The sequence below is a fragment of the Chlamydotis macqueenii genome, chromosome 3, assembly GCF_036417535.1.
Source record: "Chlamydotis macqueenii isolate bChlMac1 chromosome 3, bChlMac1.mat, whole genome shotgun sequence".
In the NCBI taxonomy this organism is placed as follows: domain Eukaryota; kingdom Metazoa; phylum Chordata; class Aves; order Otidiformes; family Otididae; genus Chlamydotis; species Chlamydotis macqueenii.
The window spans coordinates 106,948,966-106,975,976 of record NC_141558.1 but is presented as its reverse complement, the minus strand read 5'-3'; the positions used below and the strand labels follow the sequence as shown (position 1 = coordinate 106,975,976).

Below are 27,011 nucleotides of genomic sequence, written 5' to 3'. Positions count from 1 at the left end.
CCTTACCACATCACAGGAAATTTTAAAAGCAATCACTCCCCAGTGGCCTATAACTACTGCAGAAAGTAAAGAATTCATGGCTCCAGTGAGACATGAAAAAGCCTGTTTCTCTCTCTGGGTGGTCTTTTTAACACTATGACTTTACGCTGACCTAATCAGCCAACCTTTAATCAAGCAGAAGTCACCTACCAGTCTCTGACCAAGGCATGTCTTTAGGTTTTTACACATTTCCCTGTAACATTCATTTATTCTGAGACAGGAGTGAGCGACCAAGCTTCCCGTTCTGCCTGAACCGGGGTCCGTAAGTGCGTACTTGGAAGATAACAGTTCAGTGTGGGAGGGAGGAAAGTTGCCTTCCCACATCCAAAGCGGGACTTGCGCAATTCTCCCTATTCCTGACTCATCCTGACCCAAAGCCGTGGCCTCACCACCCCCTGTGCATTCCTGCAAATGTTCTTTCTGCTTCTCTGAAATCTGTGACACTTGGAGCACAAACCAAGCATCTTCAGTAGCTGCTCAAAGACTGTTAGAGTTACTTAATTTAGCAGATTACTAAGAGGTCAAGTGGGGCTTTTCCACAAGCTTGAAGCTTCTTCCCGCTTCATTTTTTTTCTGAGGCTAAATAAATAGATGACAAGCGGCATTTAAGATAAAGCACAGTGAACAACCTGCAGCCAACCTGAAATAGCTTTTTGTCTCTCTGCAGGTTATTTCAGTCCTTCACAGCTTCTACACTCTTAACACCGTACTGCTTGGATCTACCAGTAACACCTGCAATCTCAGCAAATGTATCAGCATACAGATCTTCATCCACTTAGAGACAATCTTATATATTCACTTCTGATTAACATTTCGGATGCTTTCCCCAGCACCTTTAGTATATAAACTCCAACTCATGAAGAGACAAAAAAAAAAATTATCAGTATTTTTACAAATTTAACATCTACCGCAATTCTTTTTAAATACATGCAGCACTGACTTTGAAAAGGAACTGGAGTATGACAGAAACAAATGATAGCTGTCATCCCAGTCCTGCAATGCGTCCTTTTCGGCACACATCCCTGTGTGGAGGCAAACCTCGTGAATTCCCGAGTTCTGCACAAGTGGAGGTGGGTGCCTCTGTCCCATGCACGGCAGACCATAGCACAGGTTACGAATGACAACTTCTAGAGCTCCTTGGGCATGTGAGAAAAAAAATTCTTTGTCTTGTTTTTTTTTTTTTTAAACACAGGCCAACAGATCTCAGCATTCTGAGAGATGCATAAATATCAAAGGAGATTTTCTTTTTTTTTTTTTAAATTCAAAGAATTTTCTGCTTCACAACCACTGCAGCAGCACAGCAGCTAGTAATTTCGCATGCTTCATCCTGCTCATTTTTTTCCCCCTTGCTTAACACCTTTAAGAATAAGGAAAGCCATTTCTACAGAACGGGAAATGGCAGCCTGGTAAGCAGTGACTAGGAAAGGATCCAGGGGACACACTGGAAAAACAACGTGCCCTGAAAGTCCAGATTGCTCTGGTGCAACTGTAGCTTCAGAAGATAGAAGCATGGTAACTGCAAAAGTTTTCCTACCATATACAGCATTAGTGAAGCTGATACAGGTCCAGAGTACAGTTTTGATGCTTACACTTAATAAAGACTATGGAACTTGGGGAGAAGTTTCAGAGAAGAGTCACAGAACTATTAAACAGATGAGGAAAACACCTGCTGGCAAAAGGTTGACAGTACCTGTGATCAAAGGGAAGAGTGAAAGGTGTTTGGAGACAGCAGCGGCAAATAGATGCACAAAGGAGAAACACCAGGGACCAAAACAGCATTTCAGTCAGTAAGGAGTAAAAGCCAGAGAAATTCACATTAGAAATTAGCCACAACAATTTGACAGCAGAGCTGACAGACAACTGGAACCAAGTGCCTAAGGATGCCTTCAAATGTGGCCTGGATGCTTTCACAGAAGACTTCTGAGAAATACACTCTTCTTCCAATTAAGAGCAAGAAAATCCCATGCTGGGCTAGCCCCAGTAGCAACAGCCAATATGAAACCAAAACACACCCAAATGTTTACCCCTGCGTATAAGAACATTAATACATTAATCCTACATTTCCAAGTAGAGTTTATTAGAAGAAAGCCAGGTATGGAGAGGTCAGTCCAGCATCTAGTGCGAAACGAGCGGGATGATGAACACAGACCATAACAAAAAGGAATCACAAGTGAAGGACAATTCAATAAACAGCACCACCTTCCCCAAAAGGAATGGTCCCGAAACGGACTAGATGGAGTAGCCACCCTCCCGAGGCACTGGGTCGTCTCCTAAAGCTGCATGGGAGAGACTGGGAACAGAAGTTTTTCCTGTGACAACTGCTATGTAGGAATACACTCACATCAAAGAAGAGCAAGAAACTTAGGTTTTTTTTATCTTCTGTTTGAAGCTGCAATTAATTAGATTTATCCCTGTAAAAATTCACGTAGGATTTGCTTTAATGTGTCCTTTTAAGATTCGCCTTTTGTCTGCCTATTTGCACTACTTTGGATTGAGAAAAGACAGTACTGAACTAAAAGTTGAAGACATAGGAGAGTAACTGAGGATTCATTTACACAGCTGAACCAGCAGGCACTCTTAAACCACTGTTCAAAAACGAAGGGAAAATGTCCCTGGCAAGCATTCAAGTCAGGATGAGATTTTCAAGCTTTCAGAACTTTGTTCAGCAGAACTAATGGTGCACCAGAAACATGCATGTGCTCAAATTCACCACTGAAGGCTTTAGCTCACTTCCATGAGAGATTTTTTTTTTTCTGGAAAGAAAATATAGTCCCTTTTTTTTTTCAGTTGGAAACAATCATAAGTAAATGCTGTGACACTTTTCTGAATAATCGGAGAGCTTTAAGTGCTAACAGGTTTATAAGCAGGTGCAGAGGGGCAAATTCAAGTCATTTGTCATTGCTACTATTCATAGAATCATAGAATGGTTAGAGTTGGAAGGGACCTTCAAAGGTCATCTAGTCCAACCCACTTAGAAGGAGCAGAGAAATCCCTGACTAGATCAGGTTGCTCAGAGCCCCGTCCAATGTGGCCTTGAATGTTTCCAGGGATGGGGCATCCACCAGCTCTCTGGGCAACTTGGTCCAGTGTTCTACAACTCGCATTGTAAAAGATGTTTTCCTAATATCCAATCTAAATCTACCTCCCTCTATTTTAAAACCATTACCCCTTGTCCTATCACAACAGGCCCTACTGAACAGCCTCTCCCCATTTTCTTGTAGGCCCCCTTGAAATACTGGAAGACCGCTATCAGGTCTCCCCGGAGCCTCCTCTTCTCCAGGCTGAACAGCCCCAACTCTCTCAGCCTGTCCTCATAGGAAAGGTGCTCCGGCCCTTTTATCATCTTCGTGGCCCTCCTATGGACCTTCCCAACTGGTCCATGTCCTTCTTATGTTGGAGGCTCCAGAACTGGACACAGTACTCCAGGTGGGGTCTTACGAGGGCAGAGTAGAGGGGCAGAATCGCCTCCCTCAACCTGCTGGCCACGCTTCTCTTGATGCAACCCAGGATGCGGTTGGCCTTCTGGGCTGCAAGGGTGCATTGCCTGCTCATGTTGAGCTTCTCGTCCACCAGCACTCCCAAGTCCCTCTCCTCAGGGCTGCTCTCAACATATTCTCCACCCAGCCTGTATTTGTGCCGGGGGTTGCCATGACCCAGGTGCAGGATCTTGCACTTGGTCTGGTTGAACTTCATGAGGTTGGCACGGGCCCACATCTCCATGGATTGACAGCAGCCCTGAGGATAAGGACTTGGGAGTGATGGTGGACGAGAAGCTCAACGTGAGCCAGCAATGTGTGCTTGCAGCCCAGAAGGCCAACCGCATCCTGGGCTGCATCAAAAGGAGCATGGCCAGCAGGTCGAGGGAGGTGATTCTCCCCCTCTACTCTGCCCTGGTAAGACCCCATCTACAGTACTGCATCCAGTTCTGGAGCCCCTAACATAAGAAGGATGTGGACCAGTTGGAGAGGGTCGAGAGGAGGGCCACAAAGATGATAAGAGGGCTGGAGCACCTCTCCTATGAGGACAGGCTGAGAGAGCTGGGGTTGTTCAGCCTGGAGAAGAGGAGGCTCCGGGGAGACCTTATAGTGGTCTTCCAGTACCACAAGAGGTCCTACAGGAAAGACAGGGAAAAACTCTTCAGCAGGGCCTGTTGTGACAGGACGAGGGGTAATGGTTTTAAATGGAAGGAAGCTGATTCAGACTGGATATAAGGAAGAATTTTTTTTATACTGAGGGTTGTAGAACACTGGCACAGATTGCCCAGAGAGGCAGTGGATGCCCCATCCCTGGAAACGTTCAAGGCCTGGTTGGACGGGGCTCTGAGCAACCTGATCTGGTTGGAGATGTCCCTGCTCCCTGCAGAGATGTTGGACTAGATGGCCTTAAAAGGTCCCTTCCAACTCTAACTTTTCTATGATTCTAGTTAAAACAAGTGTCCTCTCAGTAAAATGAAAAATATGTTTTTCAGGTTTGCAAGGAACAGCCAAACAGGAAGCTGCAAAATACTTTTATATATCCTATATAATTTTTATATATTTTCACAAACTTTTATTGAAAGAAAAACGTAGAGTGATTTAATCTCAAGGATACACTACAGTAGAAACATGCTACCTATGTCGTAAGGAGATACCATATATATATATAATAGGATCTTGGGAGGAGGAAAAGGTAAGGACATTCATCTTTTTCTCGTGTACCTAATGTTGCCTGCCATCTCTGAAAAATCAGTTTAATCAAAAAACATCCCCTTGACTCTCAGGTGTGGCTACTTGATCTTGCATTTCAGCAGAGAGAAGAGATCATTTAGCAAAGGTGAAGTTCTATTCTAATGAATTTTATTCTTTAGAGATAATACATTAGAAATTGAACTCCCATGCAATTGTAATAGAGAATATAGAAGATAAGAATTTTGTTTAACTCTTCTTGTTTTCAAGTAACGAAATCATGCTCACAGTTAAGTATACATCAAGTGAATTTCCAATTGCTCAAAAAATTTTATTTTCTAAAAAAGCAAAATAAAACAGCAGCCCTTCCCAAATTTTATCACATCTTCTCTACCCATGCCTGAAGCCATGAACTGACATCACCATGTAAACAAAATGCTGGAAAGTTAGGCAAGCTCTTGCAAAGATCTGCAGCAAATTCTCACTTCTACAGAAATTTTTAAATCTAAATGCGAGGAGTCCAACCTAGTGGCACAGATGGCACAGTTCCTAAATACAATTTCCAAATTCAATTTACAGCCTGGGCAACAACTGTCTGTAGTCAGCTTTAACCTCTGTGTCCTGGCTGAATGCTAACTGGCATCACTGATTCGCATCCTTCCAGAAATTCCTTAGAAGTTTCATCCAAATTCAATTTTCTTCACATTCCGTGCTATAAATGTCTCTAGAGTCTTGCTGCATACTTTCAAATAGCTGCCAGAAGTGACTGCACTCCCATGATACAGAGCGTAATCCATTTGCATGGTTTATAAATACTTCTGTATCCTGTGAAACATTTTGTCAGAACAAAATTAAATTGGTTAAATTGGTGAAGAATCATTCCAGGTACTAAATTAATGAACTTGGTGAAGCTTTCAGTCTTGTATTGGTATCTGACTATGCCTAGATGAAACATTCACAACAGCGAGTTGTTGTTTTATAACTTTTAAAACATGAGAGTGCAGTTTAAAGATCCAAATTACCATCTCATGCATGTTGGCTGGAAATGTTATAAACCAAGATAATCTCAGAGGCAAAGGCATGCTGGTTTTTCACAAACATACTGTACGTAACTATTCTGTAGCAAAGACAGTGTAGGAAAAAAAACCAAAACAAGAACAGTTTCTGAATGTGACTTCCAGAACCAGAAAGGAGGGGGAAAAAAAAAAAAAAAAGTACATTGTATTGTTTATATGTAAAAAAGGAGGGAAAATGTCCTATGTAATACAATTAATACAGATCAATGAAAAAGACTTTTAACTGAAAAAATGCCTTACCTTGAGAAGTTGAGGAAATGAACATGTCTAGTGAATAAATAGGGCTGCTCAGCAGTGCTTATGTTTTTAATCAATTCCATCTAAAAAGAATTAACAAATCAAATTTTCCATGTTAACTTCAATGCACATTTTGAGACAAACAAACAACACATGATGATGTAATTTTCAAGTCCGAATTACTCAGGAACTCCATCCACATTATCCCTCCCAAACACTGTCATCAAGATAGCACAACTATTATTTCGTGTTTAAGCAAGAAAGATTAAGCTGCAGACACCATCCTGCTATTGTGGAGCTTATGTACTTCCAAAAGTGGTGATCAGTTTAAGGAAAAGTAAATCTAAACCCCTCCAAAATCTGCACCAGAGCTTTCCAAGTGGCAGGTGCCCTCTGAAGACATTGGCTCTATTCACTAGAATGCCAAAATGTAAAACATCTGAAACTGTAAGAGAAAGTCAATGAACGTTTTCATATAACAATAAAAACTGTGAACATTGCCAAAACACTGAACGATTAGTCTGGTTAGATATAGAAATCACCACTTGTCATTCCTTTTACTATTACAGCAAAGTAAGACTACAAATCAAAAGCGCAGTTTTAGAAAGATGATGCTAAGTTCCAGTTTAGGCACATTCACACCATTTTAATTTTTTTTTTTTTAATAGATTATTTACATTTTCAGATCATTAAAATGGAATAATGTAACCAGCACATATTGAAGACTGTGCACCATGGATATGAATATCTATGTTGTGTAAGCTGAGCTCCAGCTATGATCTAGAGGAAACTGAAAGTGTTTAGCGCAGCATCATGCTAGAGAGTTGAGACATCTTGGTTCATTTTGCTTCCTTACTATTAATTTCCTAAGATTTAATTTCCTAAGATTTATTTTCAGATTTTCTGGTCTGTGCTGAAACACAGGCTATATTACGGTCATTGAACATAAATGTAATTGATTTATTGATTTTACAAACTGAGTAATAGAAAGTAATACAGAAAAAAACAGAAATTCATAAGTGGAAAAAAAAAAAACCACCCAAAAAACACATAAGAGAAGGTGAATCAAACATTCTGGTTGAATCATACCAATTAATATACTAAACTTAAACACAATTAAGGGGATATTAAAAAACTATATTTCTTAAAACTTGAATGCTATAGCTAGACATAGACAAAATAAGGAAAAACATGGAGTCCAGCCTGTTACGTGGGCAAGATAAACTGACTGGCGTGTGATGAGTTACCGTAGTAAAAGCCTGAAGAGTATGGTAGAAAATTATGTCCTTGCCCTAAAAAATACAAAACTCCATTTAAAGGACAGCAATTGTCAATGTTTTTTCTTTCTACTTCCCAGTTTCGATATACTGATATCTCGCCACAGTTTTTACACTCTGTCATATTTTACTGCTTCTCATCCATCTTTCATTCTCCATTTTTTTTTCCTAGGACACATAACCTGCCATCTTCTTTCAGACAACACAAGCTACAGCCATTTCACTTCTAGGACCGAATAAAAAAAGTGCACACACTAATTTGCTTTTCCCTACTTTTCCTCTGCCTTCAACAATTCTATACACATACATGTACAATGAGCACTGAAGCAAACAGTTCAGTTTGTCCATCTTCTCAGGAGAAGCCTTTTCCTGTCAAACTAGTTTGAGCACATCAAAGCATATTAGGCACAGAGCTGGTATATCAAGGCATATGAGGTCTGAGAAAGTATATCAAGGTATATTAGGTCTGGGAAAGGCTTTAAACCCAAGGGAATGGAATGTAAAGAAGAGACCATCAAAAAAATGCGTGGAGGAAAAAAAAAAAAAAAAAAGGGGCAGCAAGAAGGAAACAGCCCCCTGCTTTAGTCAGTCAGATCTGGACTCTGGATTGTTTGATTCAAGTACAAAAAGGTCTTTATACAGCTCCTTTAATACACTATAAATGCTATGAGCAAGAAATTAATAAGCCTGAAGAGCAGAGCTTGCCCAGACCAGAATTAGAAAGCCCAAGAAAATTTGCAATAACTGGCACAAAGTAACTGAGTACTGTTTGTCAATGCTCCGAAGAGACAAAAGCCTTCCTAGCAAACCAAATAAGCCAATATTTATTTAGGACTGGTAACTCTCTGTCAAAAAAAAAATTATATTCATTCACCTTGCAGAATGAAACAAGGAGAGACGCTAGAGGCTGGGTAACAGATGTCTCAATTGGCTGCTTTATTTGTTTTTATCCAGACAAGTTATAGGAGAAGTGAAATTCTAGAAACCATATGAAGCTTAAGTTACACTGCCATTTTTCCTATGTTACTCTATTTGCATGAATTAAGGAAGGAACGAAGATGGCAGAAGGAAGTTATTGATAAGGGGTAAAAACTTTATTCATGCCACTACAGTCACCACTGCAATTTCATCTTGGAACAAAAACAAAAAAACCTGTCATTAAAGTATAAATACGGTGATGTAAAGATAGTATATTCATATAAAGTAATCCCACTGAGTTTAAAAAGACAAGCAGTGTTAATATAATACCGCTAGATAAACATGCGTTTGGGTATAGGTGAGTGCTACAAAGTACCACGCTCAGCCTGGGGCTGGCACCAATTCACAAGACGCCCCGTTTCCCACTGTATTTCACGCGACGTCAGTGGTAGGCTCATGTCAACCTGCTGCCGGGCCAGCACGGGCACGTCTGCCTCAGGAGTGAAGGGAGTCTGGAAAGACGCACGGAGAGCAGGACAGCATCTGGCTCCTGGCTATTTTTAATCCCTTGCTACCAAACTCAATCTCTTGTGCTATGATAATAGCTTACTCCAAAGCAGACACGGAATTTTGTTTTGACTTAAAGTACCTTTGTATTTAGACACTTAATGATCAACTGGGCTTGTAAGCAGATGTGGACAGAGCTACAATGTGCTTATGAACAAATAAGCAAAACCCATTCTTTTAAAAACCGTGCCAGAAGGGTAAGTAAGGCTCAACAGAAACAACACACAGATGTCAGGAGGGAAAAATAAATAACTGTAATGGCTCATGGCCACATGCAAATTGTGGCCATATTTCCCGTGGGCCTCTCTCTCTCTAATACCACTGTGCTGAACTGATTTCAGTCTAACAAGCCAAACATACTGCTCAGGAATAGCTAGTGATCCACCCCTTCTTTTAAGATTATTATTATTATTATTATTAATAATAATAATAATAATAATAATAATAATCATCCTATTCAGCATTATCTTCCAACATCTCCCAGAAGAGTAAGGTCTCTACTGGGTTTTTTTGTTAGTTTGTTTTTTGGGCTTTTTTTTTGGTTGGATTTTGTGTTGTGGAGGTTTTCTTGTTTGTTGGATGGTTGGTTTTGGTTTTTTGGGTTTTTTTTTGGTTTTTTTTTTTTTTACAAGATGGTTAGTGTAGAGGACCCACAGAGAGAGAGAGAGAGAGAGCAGAGGACGACAGCTGAGGAAAGCAAGTACCTTTGGACAGAATGGGTGATGCAGGAGAGAGATACAAACACAGATCATCTAGGAGATAGTCTTATGCCAACCTAAGTTTGAAAAGAGATGAAAAAGCACAAGCAGCAGAAGGTAAACTACAATGGCAAATACCGTTATGGGAAGAGATGAACCAGAACACACCCATGTTTGGAGGTAGAAACTATAAAACTATCTGGGGGAAGACTGAAAGGAGCACACGCCCGCTATGGTAAGGGCCCATAAAAAGTTTTTCCTTTCTTGCTGCTGCCCCAAGCTCTCCTGCAGGAGTTAACTTTCATCTGTTTCACTGAGACAGTGCTGAAAACGATAGTAATTTGCCTTTGAAATGAACTAAATTGCAGCAGAGAGTTAATGCTGCTAAACAAGGATCCAGGGAGAGGGAAATCCCAGGACACAAGAGCATGTGGGGAGAGGCAGGTGGTGGCACCCTGTGCCCATGCGCTCACGTCCACCAGTGGAGCCCACAGCATTGCCCTACCTTTGACAGAAGTTATCTGGGATTTAAAGTTAAACTACATGGCCATAAAATGCCCAAATCAATTCCACCTCCCACCCAATATCAATTAGTTGTAAGTAACAGTCTTCAGCCTAAATGCTGATTTGCTCCCTAGCATAACATCTTCCTACCACTGTGACTCCTTGCTTAAGCTTTTATTCTAAATTTTTCTGCAAAATTCATCTTCTGCCCTGACTTTTACCAGGACCTTTAAACAAGACCAGATCTGCAAACAGGCAATCCTGTAAATCACAAGCTATTTTCAAATCTTCAAGCCCAGCCGAGAAAAAACACCAAGAGGCAATACTCCACGGAGAAAGGTTTCTCCTTGTCAACTGTCCTACTCTACCACTGTAGGATCTCAGTTGACTGTACTGAAGGTACTGATGGCTCAGCATCATCACTGCATTTGTATTCAGTCGTTGCTGCGTTGTAAATAACAATCCAGCAGATGGCACAGTGAAATGACGCTGAGAGAGACTGGATGGGGCCCTCCTCAAGAGTGGAGAAACGTGGAGGATGGCTTTGCTCCAGCCACAGCACTGTTCCTGCACAAAAACTCAACTCAGGCTTGTGAGGGAGGACACCTTCTTTCCCTCTTCTGGAAAGGGCCAGTCCCCTGTGCTGGCTGCTCGGAGCAGTTCTACTTGGTTTGAGATCTGTAATAGGAAAACTCTACTGGGAACAAAAAGAAAGGACCAGAGAGAATAATCACGCCCAGACAACAGCCAAAAATGTTACTACTTTTTTTTTTTTTTTAAGCTGCTGTATTTCAGCTGGGAGAATTTGAGGTCAAAATGTATAAAAACAATCAAGCAACTGGGATTTTCCAAGTGAGGACAGCTGGATGACACTGTGGTCTCTGCTAACATTGATACAAATAGGACAAAAAAAAACCCCCTCTGTATCTGTATTTCTTGTGAGTTTTTTTACCTTCCTCTACTGTTTTCAGTCTCTACTGAAGGCACGCAGGGTCCAGGAGGCACAAGTATCTACAGGTATCTGCTATATCACTTTCATCTCAGTACTCATTTCCATAAACAACTCACAGGAATGAGACTAGATCTTCATTTTCAGCTCTCAAAAATTTGGAATGGTGTCAAGAATTTCTTCAGCTCCCCAAACTGCTATGACCAATTTTCTGTCTTTAAAAGCATTTAAGAAAAATTAGTCATGGATTTTTAGCGTGTTAAACTGGAATTATAGATAAAGCCGGTTGCACAGCCGTTAGGATTGGTGGCAGAAGGAAATGATACCAGAATAAACTATCGATTACTCCTGTATGTGATCAGTATTTGTACATCTTTAAGAATACTCACTCTTACTTCTCCAAATACAAAAAAAAAAAAGAGGGTGGGGGGAAGTCAGGGAAGGGGAAGAGTTCATGTGTCATTTTAAAGCCACATCAATTAGACAGACTTTGTATACATGAATATTACATATTATTTTCTGTATTTCATTTACTTGGAAAAATTATAGTAAATGGTAAGGCACATAAATAAAAGTTATTTAATTCATCTGCTTCCAGAACTCACTCCTTTATGCCCATAGATGATCAAAGGCTGCACGTCTAATTGCTGCCAGGCACACATAACTCAGGAAAATTTCTTAGTAGCAAGGAGACTGGAAAAGGCAATGGGAACATAGACTCCAGTTATGTGCAATCTCCACAGTCACTAAGAACACCTAAGTGCTTAACTTTATTTAACAACAGCAGACTGCATAAGCTAAATATTTACAGAACAGTCTTGGCTGGATCAGGGCTTTAACCAAATACAGAACAGACAAACGACAGAAGGAAGAGACAAATATCATCCCAAGCAAGAGGCCCATGCTCATGCTGGGAGCCTACAGCCCAGCCCAGCTCTCTTTTCTCTTGTTCCAATGCCTGGAGCCTGAAACCATCCATTCTCTTAACTTCCTCTTGTGTATACCACATTAAAGGTGGGAGAAATAATTTATTTTTTCACATTCTGCTCACAAAAAAAAAAAAAAAAAAAAAAAGACAACTAAAAATACCCTGAACAACAGAAGTTACTATCTCCAGGCATGTTTCCTGGTGATAAAAGGCACTTTTCAGTAAACGTACTCATTAAATTATGAACCTATTGTAAATAAGTATAAATGAAAATAAGCCATAAAATGAAAATAAGCCGTAAATGAAAATAAAGAGACTCAAGTTATAGTACGGCAATCTACAGAGTAAATAATCAGCATCCAGCACCATCTGTGTTCCAGCACATTTGCTGTCTAGTAACCTAACAGCCTCTGGAGTGCAAAAAGCAATGCAGATATTTATCCTCTGTCAGTGCACTGATTGCATCAAAACTAAGTCTGGGCCTCTCCGGAATCTCCACGTGCTGGACTACAGCACAGAAGACTGCTGAGATGTGATCTTGTATCATGTTTAATAAAGGACAATTCACCTACCAGAGGAAGGCAGAACAGAACTGAAACAAAGTAGCTGATTAGGGTGAAAGCTGGTGATTATTAAGTCCTGAAAGGTTTTTAGGTTTTATGATGCATCTCCCAATTAGCCATGAAACTCAATGAAGGACACAGTCAAAACAAAACCCAAACAACCCAAAACACAAAAGCAGTCATACCCACAGAAATCTTCTATCCCATATCCAACAGTTAAGCAGAAAAACCAACCACACAGGCTCTGTAGCACAGGACAGTTTGACCCTGACCTGACGGGATCACTTTGCGAACTCCCCAGACTCCATGGTGCTCCTGGTTGGATACGCAGAGGGATGCTGCAGCCCAGGGCTCTGCCCCTTCCCTTGGCCAGAGTAAGGGCAATGCGGTGACACTGGCCTACCCCACCCAGTCTTTTGCCAGTGTGTTGCACCCAGCCACACGCAGAAGCTTTTGGGCACCGTGTGGGGTTAGGTGAGCCGGCTGCCGATGAGATCCCGATGGCCATCTTGGAAGGGAGGACTGTGAGACCTGCAGGAGCAATATCTGCTCCCAAATTTCCATTTAGAATGAACTGCTGTATCTAAAATAACAAAATTATGCTCATGAACAGGCTACAAATAAATCACCCCCAATCGGAGCACAAGGCCACTGGCAGGCCCACGTCTGCAGTTTGATCATCGCATACATCTTTTTGTGGTTTGCAGGCTGCTACTCCTAGGGGTGACACAGGCAGTTAGTGTGGCATTTACCTGATGAGCAGATAAAAAATAGGAGCTGTGGGTAACGTGTGCAACAGTTGTGGCATCTGACCACATCCTTACACTTCAGAGTCAAGGTTTTTTGTATTACTTGCATCAATATCTACTGACAGCAGTGACACAGAGGGCACATTGTTACCCTGATTACAAGGGAATTTAAATAAGTGAATCTTTTGTGGAATCAAACCTGCAAAGCTAATGTCCTCTACAGCTTTTAAGGGAACATAAAAAGGGCTGTTCGGGGAAAGAGGTTCCATTTGGTATTTTTACTTGCTTTGGTGAGGGCTGTGTGATAACATGAAAAAGGCAGATGAGCAAGAGGCTGAGATAGGATCAAGGACATGTCAGATTATAGCAACGTGGGCTGGCATGGCCGTGGGAAACAAGTTTTTGAACCAAGTTTGCTAGAAGTGAATTAACAATGCGATCAAAAAAACCCGTTGGCTATTATTTACTCCCGCTCTGCTTAAAGAGACCCAAGCTAGGTCTGAATAAGCTGGCTCACTTATATGATAAACGGCTGAGCACTCCAAACTCCCCCCCGCAAACATTCATACAGATCCCAGAAGCTGTTAGCACCTAACCTCACTTGTACTAACTCTTCTTGTCTCTCTGTTGGACTAACTGCTATGCTGACTAAATTCAAGAGCTGGCTCACTGGAAATTAGTTTTTCTGGTTAGCTTCCACGTTGTGTTGCTCTTGGCTCTACCATCCATTTCTCCTACTAACTGAAGCCACTTAAAGGATGATTAATTCTGGCTGATTACTCAAGTCAAAGTAGCAGTACACCTTTTCAACACGATTCCTGCTAGCATATGCCTTTGTTTCTCAGTTTCACAAACACAGTAAGAAAACAGGATCTAAGATGAGCAGGAGTAACTTACCTGTTCATTTTTGGTCAGTCTTGTTTTGTTATGGATGTCAGATGTAACCAGGTTGAATCCATGTTTCTCTGACAAAATTCTCAAAAGCAAAACCACAGTTCGACTCCCACATTTTCCAACCCTGTTGTAGACCACCTGGCTGGGGAACGGAAGTACCTAAATAAAGATTGAAAAAAACTGAGTCAGTGTACTGGTATTTTTGTTTCTGTGTACCTCTGAATCACAGCATACACCAACAGTTATGTACAGGAGAATTTCTAGGACCCTGCCCAGCAAGCTAGAAGTTCTTTAAAACAGAAACATATGGCTCTGGCAGTGGCAAGCTGAGATTTCTCCTTCACGATCCAGTTTAATCTAACGGTGCAGATTGGTAGCTACTCCAGGAACACTGCTGATGTCTTCTAGTGAAGCTGCTGGTGGGCTTAAGCTTGCTGCTTGTAACCTCAATGCAAATAATCAGCTCTAGTTGACTGCCTCCCATACAAAGAATGCAGAGGAGTGAATTTCACGAGAGTTTGGCAATTCAAAGTGAAGTTGACATAATACAAGAGGAATGCTTGAACTGCAAAACTTCAGCTTAAAAAGAAAAAAAAAACAAACCCAAACAACAACCAGTTGTATAGAGCTAAAATTAATCAACCGTTTCCATTTCAAACATAAACATGAATCTTCCAAAGAGACTCAGAGAACAAATCATGCCACTGGGTAGGGATGTACTTGTGGAATAAGTAACACCAGGGGCCACAAGTGGCCTGGAGGCCAACAGTTTGATCCCATTTGTACAGGTAATGTTCACTAAACCTCAAAACAGAACAGACACATCCAAACTGCCCACCAGGAATGGTCTGCAGCCCACACTAACTCTCGCACCACGCTCCCCTCCCCAGAAAACAGAACAAGCAAGCAGTAAATCACTGTCTTAAAGTACACTGGATGCAGCCTTGTTTTGTTCCTCGACGATGTCTGTGAACTATTCTGCAGTCACACTATTGCACTAGATGAGTATTTGGTGTATAGCTTATAGCAGCAGCATCTGATAATACAGACCAAGAGGCATCTTTTTTCAAGCCTTTCAAACTGGCTAACATAGTCAGGAGCTCACAGGTTCACCCACAGCAGCGCATACATGGCACGCACTTATGGAAATATCATTTTTCTATTAAGACAACGGGCAGAAAACTTTTCCGTGTCAACGTGCACCCTGGTTCCAGGTAACACACAGTCAGCGCAAGGTTAAGTTTTCCAAGTTCCCAGACATCACATATGCCAATTCAGCAAGCAAACATGGGCCTCCATAAAACCCACATAACACACCAAGTCTTACTATTTTGTATTATTGTAGAGTTTTCTATGAGAAACCTAGCCCCCTTACTATAGAATCATAGAATGGTTTGGGTTGGAAGGAACCTTTAAAGGTCATCTAGTCAAATCCTGCAAGGAGCAGGGACATCTCCAACCAGATCAGGTTGCTCAGAGCCCCGTCCAACCTGGCCTTGAATGTTTCCAGGGATGGGGCATCCACCACCTCTCTGGGCAACCTGTGCCAGTCTTCCACCACCCTCATTGTGAAAATTTTTTTCCTAATATCTAATCTAAATCTACCTCCCTCTATTTTGAATCCGTTACCCCCAGTCCTGTCACAACAGGCCCTGCTGAAGAGTCTCTCTCTGTCTTTCCTTATCCATTTTTCCTTCAGAAGCTTTGCTTCCTATGAAAGGCAAAATCCCAGCCTCAATGATTAGAGAATTCCAAGGGTGATAAATTTAACATCTCTGTGTTACAGCCGTAGCTAACCTTTTCCGAAACAACAGCTAATGATGTCTGAAAGGTTAACATGTGAACACATTTTATTATGTTGATTATAACACCAGAGACACCATCATGAAAGTTTTTCTTATGCAAGAACAAACACCAGCCATCCCGTTTGTCCCCTTTCTGATTCATTTCTTCGCATGACAAAAAACCAGCATCAGTATTTGCCACAGCCCGGCAGCACTATCCACACAACACCACTGTAACTTGTGAAATGGAAGTTTCTCCTCTGCTCAGGCACTCCTGGCATACTTTGCTGTCCAAGTATGCGAAAGTCTTCAAGGGAAACGTGAAGTAGACGCTGATAAGTGCCAGTGAAGGAGCAAGAGCACATACAGCATGTGTTTGCCTAGCATCCTGGAAATGTGACAAATGATGAAAGTTTGTAGGGCTACGGAAATACTTAAAAACACTTCACAATTATTAACTGCTTTGATTTTCATAGCACGGTTGCACTTTGCAATACAGCAAGCAAAGTTTTTTCTTCATTGGTACTTCACTCAGATCACATTCTAGTTCTAATTAAATCCCTGACTTGATTAGCCAGTAACTTTGGGTGAATGTTATTAATACCATTCTTTAAAAATGAAATAAAATTAAAGTGGGCCTTTGTAAAGTCTCTATTTTAAGTGCAAAAAACTTTACTAGCTAAAAAATCCTGACAGTTGCTATCAAGTTTGGCCAGTTCTCACCTTTGTTCCCGAAACTCACCTTCCTACGTAGCACAATTCTGTTCTGCACACAGATGATAACCATGGCAACCCCCAAAAAGAACCCATAAGCAAATATTCACTGCAGATAGAGAAAACTGAAAAAAAGGGCTATTGTTTTCAGATAATTGTTTAGCTTAAAGGAGGCCAATATATCAATGCCTTGATTGAGTAAATATCTGAAAGCGCTTAGATAAAATGGGACAAGATTCAAGATAAAGGCTATAGCTCAAAGCTTGCTTCAGAAGAACAGTCATTAACGGTAATCGAAACTTCGCTTGGAGCACTGCTGAATGAGGCTGGCTTTAGGGATGCACTGCTGAAGCTTTGCTCATGTTTCATCTCTTTACGTCACCATTCCACTTACACACCTAAGTGGCACCAGAGGGTGTGCCCAGTACACAAAGCCGCAGAGCACACAGGCTTTTGGTACATAAGCAAGTATTTGTTTAGCGTGAGTAGTTCCCTTAGGATGCTGCAAATCTGCTTTCCGCATTTTAGAAAATGTCTACGTAATTTCTTAGAAGACAAAATACTTCTCCCAGAAACGTGAGTTTGCAGATCTAGAAATGCAGGAAATTGAAAACTTCTTCAGAAAGGAACTTCTTTCTTTTCCCTTTCATGATACCGACAACAGACTCAGACAATACAAGAGATGGTGGCATTTGAAAAGAAGGCTCCTATTATATTAGCAGAAACAAGATGGAAAACAGCAGCTGGAGGTTTACAAAACACTAATTGGATTACGTTTTGTTTTACAATGAGAGGATGTATCATGTGGACTGACTAACTGCTGAGGTGATGCTCTGGCAACATGATATTCATGTAACTATATACACAACTTCAAAATAATTACAGAGTGACTTTATTGAGCACTGCATCAAAGCCCAGAGGTAATATAAACAATTCAAACATGTAATTCACTCTGGAGTTATATGAATTAGTACTTACAGCTATAAAAAAGTAAAAACCCACAGTATAATTACAACAGCTCTCTCCAAGGGTTTGGACAGTTATACAACAATTTACTTGTCAGTTCAAACTGAGGATTTTGTCTTTTGTTCCACAGTTAAAGAAGATGTCAAGAACCATTGCAAATGGAATAGAGGAGAAGAAAAAGCAAGTTTAGCCCAAAATGAATTTGCATTAAGGACGACGACTGTTAAGCAGCTCTGCAGGGTAGGTCTGCCAGTCTTGGGAGGGGAGCCATTTCTCAGACAGCCTGACAAAAGTCCAGGCTTCCATCCTCAGTGGTGCCTTTGTCTCCAGGTAAATCTTTGCACCATCAGAAAAAATAAATAGGCTGGATAATTACTTGCAGTGTTCATAATTTAGGGATCTGCCCAAAGGCCTAAAAGATTCCACTTTTACTGAGCCAAATCCAGTATAATTTTGCCCATTTGCCAAAAATTTTCCAGCCCAGGTACAATTTGTCTAGACAAATAACTCATGTCAAGAGATACACATTCCCAGAAAGCAATTCATTATCTTCACATCTTCTGCAAGTAAGTAACCCCTGTTCTTACTCACGAGAAGGGCCAGAAGCAGGTGCCAGACTTGGCTTCTTGTTTCTGAGCAGACACTAACCTGTGGTCAGACAGTGCTCCGTGTTTATCAGGTGAATGAGGCCAACCAGCACAGACAAAACTGGTAAGATCGTGAAAGCACTGAACCATTTGCTGCTGTCACACCTCTCTATACAGCATCACATCTTCCCAGTGCAACCTCTCAATTTTTTTTTTCCCTGTCCAACTGAGACAGAATGATAAGAATTTAAAAAATAGTTTATTAGGTCAAAGCAATGGCCCATTTGGCTCCTGAGTGGTGGAAGCAGCTCTTTAGGCACCTGCAAACCTGAGCCCTGTCAGCAGTCCATTTCTCTTCAGTATCTCCTCCTCCTCCAGTGCCCAAAAATATTGCATATGAGATCTTAGAAGACACATCCTTGACTGTTGCCTGAAGAACTTCTTAAACAACCTGCTACACCAACAAATTCCAGAATTTTGTTTCCCACCACACATTTCATTTTTAGCTCATCTTCTACTGTTTCCAGAGAATAATCGTTCTCACATTGTGGGTTTCATGAACACAGATCAGATAATTCAGTCACCGGTTTTGAGATCATCTTAGATCCATCAGATCTTTTTAATTGAGATTTGTCTCAAGCCTGTGACGGCCTATTTAAAGCCAACTCTAAGGCCACGAAGAGATAACATATTTGCAACCTAACTTCAGGAATTGCTGCATAAAGTCTCAATCCAAACACTTATCAACTTATTCTTACTCGCTTGTAAAGCAGCTAAAACAAAGAATTGCTAACACAAAGATACGTCAGCAGAAAACATCACTGAAAGTTGAAAAAGAGAGATAACAAAATAAAGTACTAATTAGCCTCCTTCTTCCCCAGCTAAACCACACAGACCCAGTTCCGTCCAGAACCACTTGTAAAGTATAGTGACACTGGACAGAGACAAAATTTTGGAATTAACCAACTCCAAAGCAGACTAGACAGCATGATCTTCTTTATGGGTCACTGAAAATACACCAGAAAACACAAGAAAGGTAAGGGTGAAGTGTGTTTATTTGCAAAGTTTGAAAGCCATATAGCTGCAGTGGAGCATTGAAAATAAGGCAGGAGAAGAAACAGAAGATTCTTCTGTTGCATTTTCATCAAGCAACTAATTTAATTGAAAAAGAATGACTTCCCCCCTGTCCTGCCCCAAGCAAAACATTTCATCCGTTTGGCAGCTGACATATTTGTAAGAATAAGTTAAAATGTGTTGTTCTCTAATGATTCAACATCCTTAAGTACCAAAATAAATCAAAAACATAAGCATAGAGCACAAGCAGCAAAAGGAAACTGGTTGTAGATGAAATGTTCAAACTTATTAAGACTAAAGAAAAGCATCACTATGAAGTGACCACCAAAGCTAATGGTTCCTGATATGTCCCACAAAACAGATCTGTATAGCTAATAAAAAAATGCCAATATTTTTTCTGTAAAAAAAGTACTGCACCCTAACAAATCTAAAAAGAGCTCAGTCCAAAGCATAATCAAGTCTCCCTGTTAAGTTTCAGATCAGGTCCTATTACAAGATATTACAGCTATACATACAGCAAATGGAAAAGACGATAATAGCATCAGCAAACTGGGAAAATTACAAAGAAAAGGTCAAAGATCAAGTTTTCAAAGTTTTGACAGCATCCTGTCAACAGATTTTGTTTTGCTCCTTTTATACTTTACACCTGATTTACCTTCCTACAATAGCAGCTCACAGCTGAGCAAAACCTCTACAACCTCTACAATCTGCTGCACAAGATTCCCCACCAAAGAGAGCGCAGAACCAGGTTTATTTCACGTATGTGAAGTTATAGCAGTGTTCAAATTCAGCACGTGTATACAAAGAGTCAAACAGGTTGGTAAAGAGCAGATGCTCTGTCCACTCAACATTTTTAGGAGGTCACTCATGTTAGCCAGCCTCTGGAGGCGTGGGCACAACTCCTGGCTCTCGTCACTCAGCAGCACTCGCTGTACACAAGCAATGGCAGCTCTGGCTCCTCTCAGGGATGAAGTAGGTGAGAGGAAATCACCCTACCAAACAGATAGTTGCTTGGAGAGGGGGTATAGCCAACACCTGCTAGATTAACCAAATATTTTCCTTTCACCCTTTCTTAACACAGTATGCTTTTCAGCCTCCCCTTCATTCTTCTTGCTTTCCTCTGGAGTTTGCAACTTGTTCACCTCTTATGGGACCAAAATTAGATACAGTGCTCTATCTTGTCACCCTAGTGCCAAAGAGAACTGAACAATTATCCTTCACGTCTTGCAGACATCCCTTTCTAAGACATCTCAGGATGGCATTTAGAAGAATCAAAGCATATGGGACTTCCTCTGGTATAAAGAGGGGTGCAAAAAAAAAAAAAAGCCATCACTTTTTCTTCTTTACCCTACATGAGTGCATGCAGATTACAACAGAAAAAGAACAGGAAGATCCTCACTAGTTTTCTCGTGCAAAGCAGTATTTTCATCTCTTACTTCTAAAGTTGATGACATTGTGGAAGTTGTCTTACTGCTCCACCTATCACGTAACAAAATAAAGGAGATAAATGATGTAAGGACACGGTTCACCGACACTGGTATTCACTGAGGGAACTAGCATGAATTCAGATAGGTTAAGAATTTTGGTGTCACTTTAATTACCCTGTTTTCCACTGGAAGGTTTTCCATGTAATATCAAAAACACCCCTTAAGCTGCAGAATTTGAACAAGCCAGATTTTAACTCCAGAGCAGCTTCACATTATACGTATATGTATCTTGGAACCGTAAAGTTTAAAACTGCTGTTTTTCCTCCTGAGCCCTGGGTTTTGTACACTGTGATGTGCTCAGAACACATTGGCACAGTTACTCTCTGTTTAAGTAGTAAATCCTATCACATCCATCCGACATGTTTATATTGGATACTTATAAAATGAGAGATATTAAGTAGTTAAGCCTGGTTTTAAAATTCTTTATAATACATCATGGCACTGGTGTTCCCTTAAGTAACCTAATGCAATACTCACGAATTCACCCCAGGAGCGAATAATCCTGGATTTGAATGGAGTGAGTGGTAGACTAAATTTATTCCTCCATATGCACTTGTCTTTCTTCACATTAAAGATTTAACTATTTTGCACCTATTGCGGTTGACTGTCTATCAGGCTGCAAATAGTGCAATAACTCATGGTTTCACCATTGCCAAGGATCTGTCATACTGTGTTTCAGTTTGCCCCCCTGCCCTTTACTTCAGGTCCCCTTCAGTAGTTTCACATTCTATTTTAATGTCTCCAGTATGTTTGTCTTTTTCACTGCACTTTGCACGGGCACTTTGTAAGTCAATTGCAGTACGAAATAAAGGTTGTTTATAGCCGTAACTGGATTTTAATTTGTAAAACTGGCCAGTTCTGCTGGACTGTAACCCACGCAGTCGTTACTGCTGAGCCGGCTCCGAGATGCTCTCACTCTGCAGGCTCAGAGGAACTCAAAGGGACTGAATTTCCATCACAGCTTCCGCAGGTAACAGATTCAAATCTAGTTCATGACAATGTGTCACCACCAGGAAGGAGCAACACCAAGAAGCACCTACAGGAAGGACAGTGTACTGCTGGTCAACTCTTGCAGCAAAGCCAGAACATAAGAGAAATTCCAGTGCCGTCTAGAACTACTCAAAGGCCCAGAACACCTTTCTCACTGACCAAAGTCCACATCAGAGTCACAAGTGGACTCTGTGCTGTTGGAGCTGACACGTGCTCGAGGCAATAACGGACGGGGCCCAGCATCAAGCGCTCCCATTTCATCCTTCTGCAATCTGAATGGATTAATCTGGCTTGCTCAGGCAAATCAAACCTCATTTCTGCTGACCAAGGCAGGACTCCTTTCCATTTCAATGGAGGGAGCTTCTCCTTGCATCTACTCAAAATCCCCAAGGGTGCCAGCAATAAAGGCCTCCACACTCCCCCAGGACACCGGGGTGTCATGGGTGCTGTCCTGACAACTACCCATTTGTACCTGCACTGCCCTGTCTTACATTACTCTCCCAAACTCCTCCTTCACCTGATTACCATGATACCACCACTCTCACTTAGACCCCTTCAGCCCAGTCAAGACACTCCCATCCTCTTCGCCTGATGTTCTGACTCTATTGTTGACCACTCATACGTGAATTCACAATCTCATTTTTTATTAAGACTCATAGCCCTTATTAGCGTACTTCACCACTATTGTTTCCTGAACTACACTTTATAGCCTGAGCAGAAAACTACCAGGACCTATCAGCTCATCTTCAAAATCATGAGTCTTTCAAAACAATACCAGAATTCTTATTTGCTGTTGGTTTGTTGGGTTCATGCTCTTACAACCCCTGATAAGCATGTACCTAAAAGGAAACAAATCTTGCTTGGTTTTTGGTTTTGTTTTGTTGTTTTGTTTTGTTTTAAATCAAGCAGTTCATCCTTATCAAATCAATCACTTAAGACTCTAGAGTGCTGAAGGGATAAAACCATGTTCTCAAAAAAGACGGCTAGAACTAAAACACAAGTTCAAAAGAAACAGGAAGTATGTACTAAAAAAAAAATCAAAACTAAAAGAAAAATACAAAGCTTTTGGCTGTTATCAAAAGAATTGGTAAAAATAAAGCTGACACAAACATAAAAACTCAATGTAATGGAGTCTTGATCCAATAGGAAAACATGAAAAATTATCACATAAGTACCAGGCAAGAACTGAAGAATGGTGAGAAGGGTACTTACTCACTTTCCAGCTTCAAAAAAAAAAAATCAGATCAAACTTATGTTGTGTAGGTGTTTTATTTCCTTTCATTCTGGCCTCATCCTGACCTACCTCCATTTTTGTATTCACTTAAAGCTTTGAAGCACTGTCACACACATGCTAAGCACAGGGCTCTGCTGACACCTGAGCAGCTGCCAAAAGACGCTGGGTCCATGAGAGGCATCCCATGGGAAAGCCATCAAAAAAAGAAGAATAGACCATGTGAATGTAATTTATCTGTCATCTATGTGCACAGCTCCTTTACACATGTATATCACCTGCACCAGAAGAGGGACATATCCTGATGCTCTTGCCAGGTTCTCAGGAGAAAAAGCTTTCAATCAGTAACTACAGTAGGTTTGATAAAGATCTCATCATTTGTCCTCAAAGGTCAGCTTCACCATCTTGGATGGAGGAAAAAAACCTCAGGAAGTTTTGCTAGTGAAACAGCCCAAATACTGAAGCAAAATACACCCGTTTCATTTGCTGAAATGCTTAGACATGAGATACATCAACTGAACACCATCAGTCACCAATGAACATAAATTTCAGTGTTTTTTAAAAACCAGCCTAGCATCATCTATAGACTATCACTTAGACTCCAATCTACAGAGAACGGACAAACAAATGACCACTTTGCAAAGAACGTAAAATTGGTATTTTCAGATGTGTATTAAAAAACCCCAGGAGGTAGTGAGATAAAGACTTGAAGTAGGAAATCCAAGTGTTTTACCTTCAAGAGCTTATTTTTACAGAGAGAGTAGGAGCTTACATTTGGCTATATTCCCTTTTTATATGTCACACACTAACACCATCAAGACCAGAGGTGTGTGAGGGTTACTGGAGGTTGCATCTACCTGCAGAGAAGCACACACAGATCTGTCTTAGAATTTGTGAAAATCTAGGATTGGTCCATCTCTGGTCAAGTCTTTGGTGCCTAAGGACCAAAGAAGAGTGGTCTATGCCAGACACATTACCTTCATACCACAGGCATGGGTAATCACTGCTAATCTTTAACAGCCAAGTAAACCTTTACTGGGGGAAGACTTTAACACCAGTTGAGCCAGCTTTTCAAGGGAGAACCAAAATCACGTCAGCAATATTGACGTACAGCAGTGAGCAAAGCCTTCCTTCTCTACTTGCACTGAGAAAATTGCTGCTGCCACATTTATTTGAAAACACAGCCCAGTACCCTGATCTCCTAAAACGTGATGATGCTCTTCCTTATTCAGAGTGCCATTTTCGGTTCTTCCACTGGGAAGAAAAAAAAAAAAAAAAAAAATACCCATAGTATTTAAGAAAACCCAAAGTTTTGGCAGCTAGCCATGAAGAAAAGCCAAAACCAATATGATTTCCAACAGAACACGGGAATATACTCTGCAAAATAGCGTATCAACTGTTGGTGGCCTTCCACCACAGCTGACTGCATACCAACGATATTAGTTACTAGTAATTTCAACCCCAGGCAACAGATTGTTGTTCATTATCTCTATTTCTAGTTTTTAAGCAGACACATAAAATCAGAATCCTTCTGACTCTAAAATTTACTTTCCAAACCTACCAAATCACCCTCTCATCTTTTCATTTCTTTCAGGGCATGCTGTAATTCCCTCTGATGAAGACAGTGGGCATTAGGAAAGCGCTGGAGAGCTTCACATAAGATTGCCGCGTAGGACTGACCACAACTGAATGCAGCAGAGCAAAGGTATGCTTCCCTGGGTAAGCAACTGCCGGGATGGAAAGAAACAAATTGAGGCTTTTTCATCTATGCATTACACATGCTACCAAAGAAAGGTGCATCATGTCATCTGTGCTTTGCGAGGATCACAACTGAAAATAGTACTTGTAATGAAGTATTTTAAATGTTAGATTCAGGATAAAATTCCTCTGATACGTTTTTATGTCAAATTAAGCCATTCACCAACCTTAACCATCTATTAATTTAAGTGTAGACAGTTACCTAGTCATATGAATAGAGGCTACCTGGAAGATAATGACAACTACAGTGAATTCAGTTTCAGTCACACAGGCAAAGTTCACAGTTCAGAGCTGAAGCGGCAGGAGGGTAAATAACTGCACTTAGCCAATAATGCAATGTGTGAGATGGACAAAGCAAGAGCATCTCTGTGTGAAACATGACCCTAAGCAAACACCAGGAACTATCGTCCCTTTTACCAATTCCGCCCATGTTTTGGTTAGAAGAATGAAAAACAAAACAGAAACCCCCACCCATGAACAAGCAGGCTTGCCCACGTCCTCCAAGGGATGATCAAAGTGTGCACATCCATCTTTTATCTATGTTTGTAAACACAGGAAAGTACTTCAAAAAGCAAAATACCTGCAACTTACACAAGGCTGTAGCCTTTTATTCCACTGAGCTATTCTCCAAGCTTTTAGTAGTGAGGATGAATACAGAGGAAGCCCAAAATCTTTACTGACTATAAGCAGCTAATCAAAGAGTCAATCAATGAATTCTGTAGGTACCTAATCAGCTAGCCTTTTTACAGCCAGCTAAGCTGCAGCTGGATGAAACTGTGTGAATACAGCCCAAAATTACATGTTTAAACAAGCAAAAGAAATTTTCGAAAGGTAAACATGAAAGTGTTTGGGTTGGATAAACACGTCCAACTATTACTGCCCACTGGAGTACAGCTCCCATCCAGAGCATCGTTAATTGGTAACGCAAAATTCCTGAAGTAAAAGGATCAAAATCTGAATAAAGTTTTCAAGGTTAAAACTCTTATCTAGATTACAGCATTTTCCTTACTGGCACAGCTAGGCAGTTCTGAATGCTAACGCAAGCATGAAAAATACAGGTCCAGAATAAGTACTCCTCTGAGCTACGGGTTCACTGTGGAGACCTGAGGAAAATAATACTTTACTCCATGCAAGCTGCTGTACTTCTTGGCAAGAGAAACAGATGGTACCCAAATAACAACAACAACAAAAAAACCAAAAAACCAAACCTTTCAAGAGCACAAGAGGGTACTAAATAAATTTCGGGTGTGAAACATTTGTTTATTCTTAGATTCCTCCCAGTCCCACCTCAGTTAGTAATGATGAACTTAACAGGTGGATTTTGTCACTTCTATCTACATTCATTTGTTTTTGTAACTGTGCATGCAGAAAAAGTGTTGATAGGAAGAGTATTTGTGATGAGAGGAAGAAAATCAGGTATACATCATCCCTCTAAGTGAGCTGCCTGAACTTTAAGAGTGTGACTAATTTCCATATATCAGCTGAAAATTACAGACCTCATGTGCGCACAGAGTTTGCAGCAAAACGGTGAAGAAACCCAGTTTACTGTAGCTTATTTTTACTGACAACTAAACTAAGTCAAGGAACTTTCCGCATTATCCTCCTTACACTGACCAAAAGCCAACTGTGTCACCACATCAATGCACACACGTGGTTGAGCATTTAAAACCAAGGCCTGGAGGGTCAGGATGTCATTTCATGGTCACTTTGAACAGAGAAGAGTGAGGACTACCATCAGAGACAGTGGCTCTTTACCTCCACCCCGTCTCTAACCACTCACTCTCTATGCTGCACTAGCATTCATGGTGGGCCGCATCAGCAGAACAATCTGTCTGAAAACCAAACTATAAAACAGACAGAATTTCAGGTAACTGCTCTAGTTCGCTCACATCAGCCTGGTGGGAATCATGCACTGCTGAGGAAAAAATGACCCCTTCATCAGCAGACTCCACTTTTTGGCTAGACGTGACCACTGAATCTCACCTTTTCATGGAGAGTTCTTAAAGCAGCTAAAACTTCTACTTACTTACCAACAGTTCTTACAAAAGCATCCAGGCAACTAAGTTCCATTAAAACAACACTACTTGAAAAGTTTAATATTAAAGAAAGCCATAGGCTTTATTATATGTTTAATTATTATTATTATATACATAATCACAGTACCTCCCACCCCCTTTCTGCTTTGGTGTTTTACAAGTAACAGTGAGAATTCTGCATAATTTGGGAAAGAAACTTTCAGAAAATCTGCACCTTCAAGTGTTACAACTAATAATAGCCTTCTTGCTTCAAAACATGGACACAAGACAGTATCAAATCATGTTTTAGAGAAATAAACCAACACAGGGTAAAACAAAAGA

At 40.8% G+C, this 27,011-nt stretch overlaps 1 protein-coding gene across 1 annotated transcript in view; it reads right to left on the bottom strand.

Annotated features, from left to right (window-relative positions):
• Nucleotides 1-27,011, bottom strand: part of UST (uronyl 2-sulfotransferase) — a 165,870-nt gene that overhangs the window by 74,100 nt on the left and 64,759 nt on the right. The window contains exons 3-4 of the mRNA XM_086745714.1: nt 14,067-14,222; nt 6,020-6,099 (exon numbers count right to left, since the gene is read on the bottom strand). Coding sequence (XP_086601840.1) covers nt 6,020-6,099; nt 14,067-14,222 — 236 coding nt within the window. The remainder of the gene's footprint in view (nt 1-6,019; nt 6,100-14,066; nt 14,223-27,011) is intronic.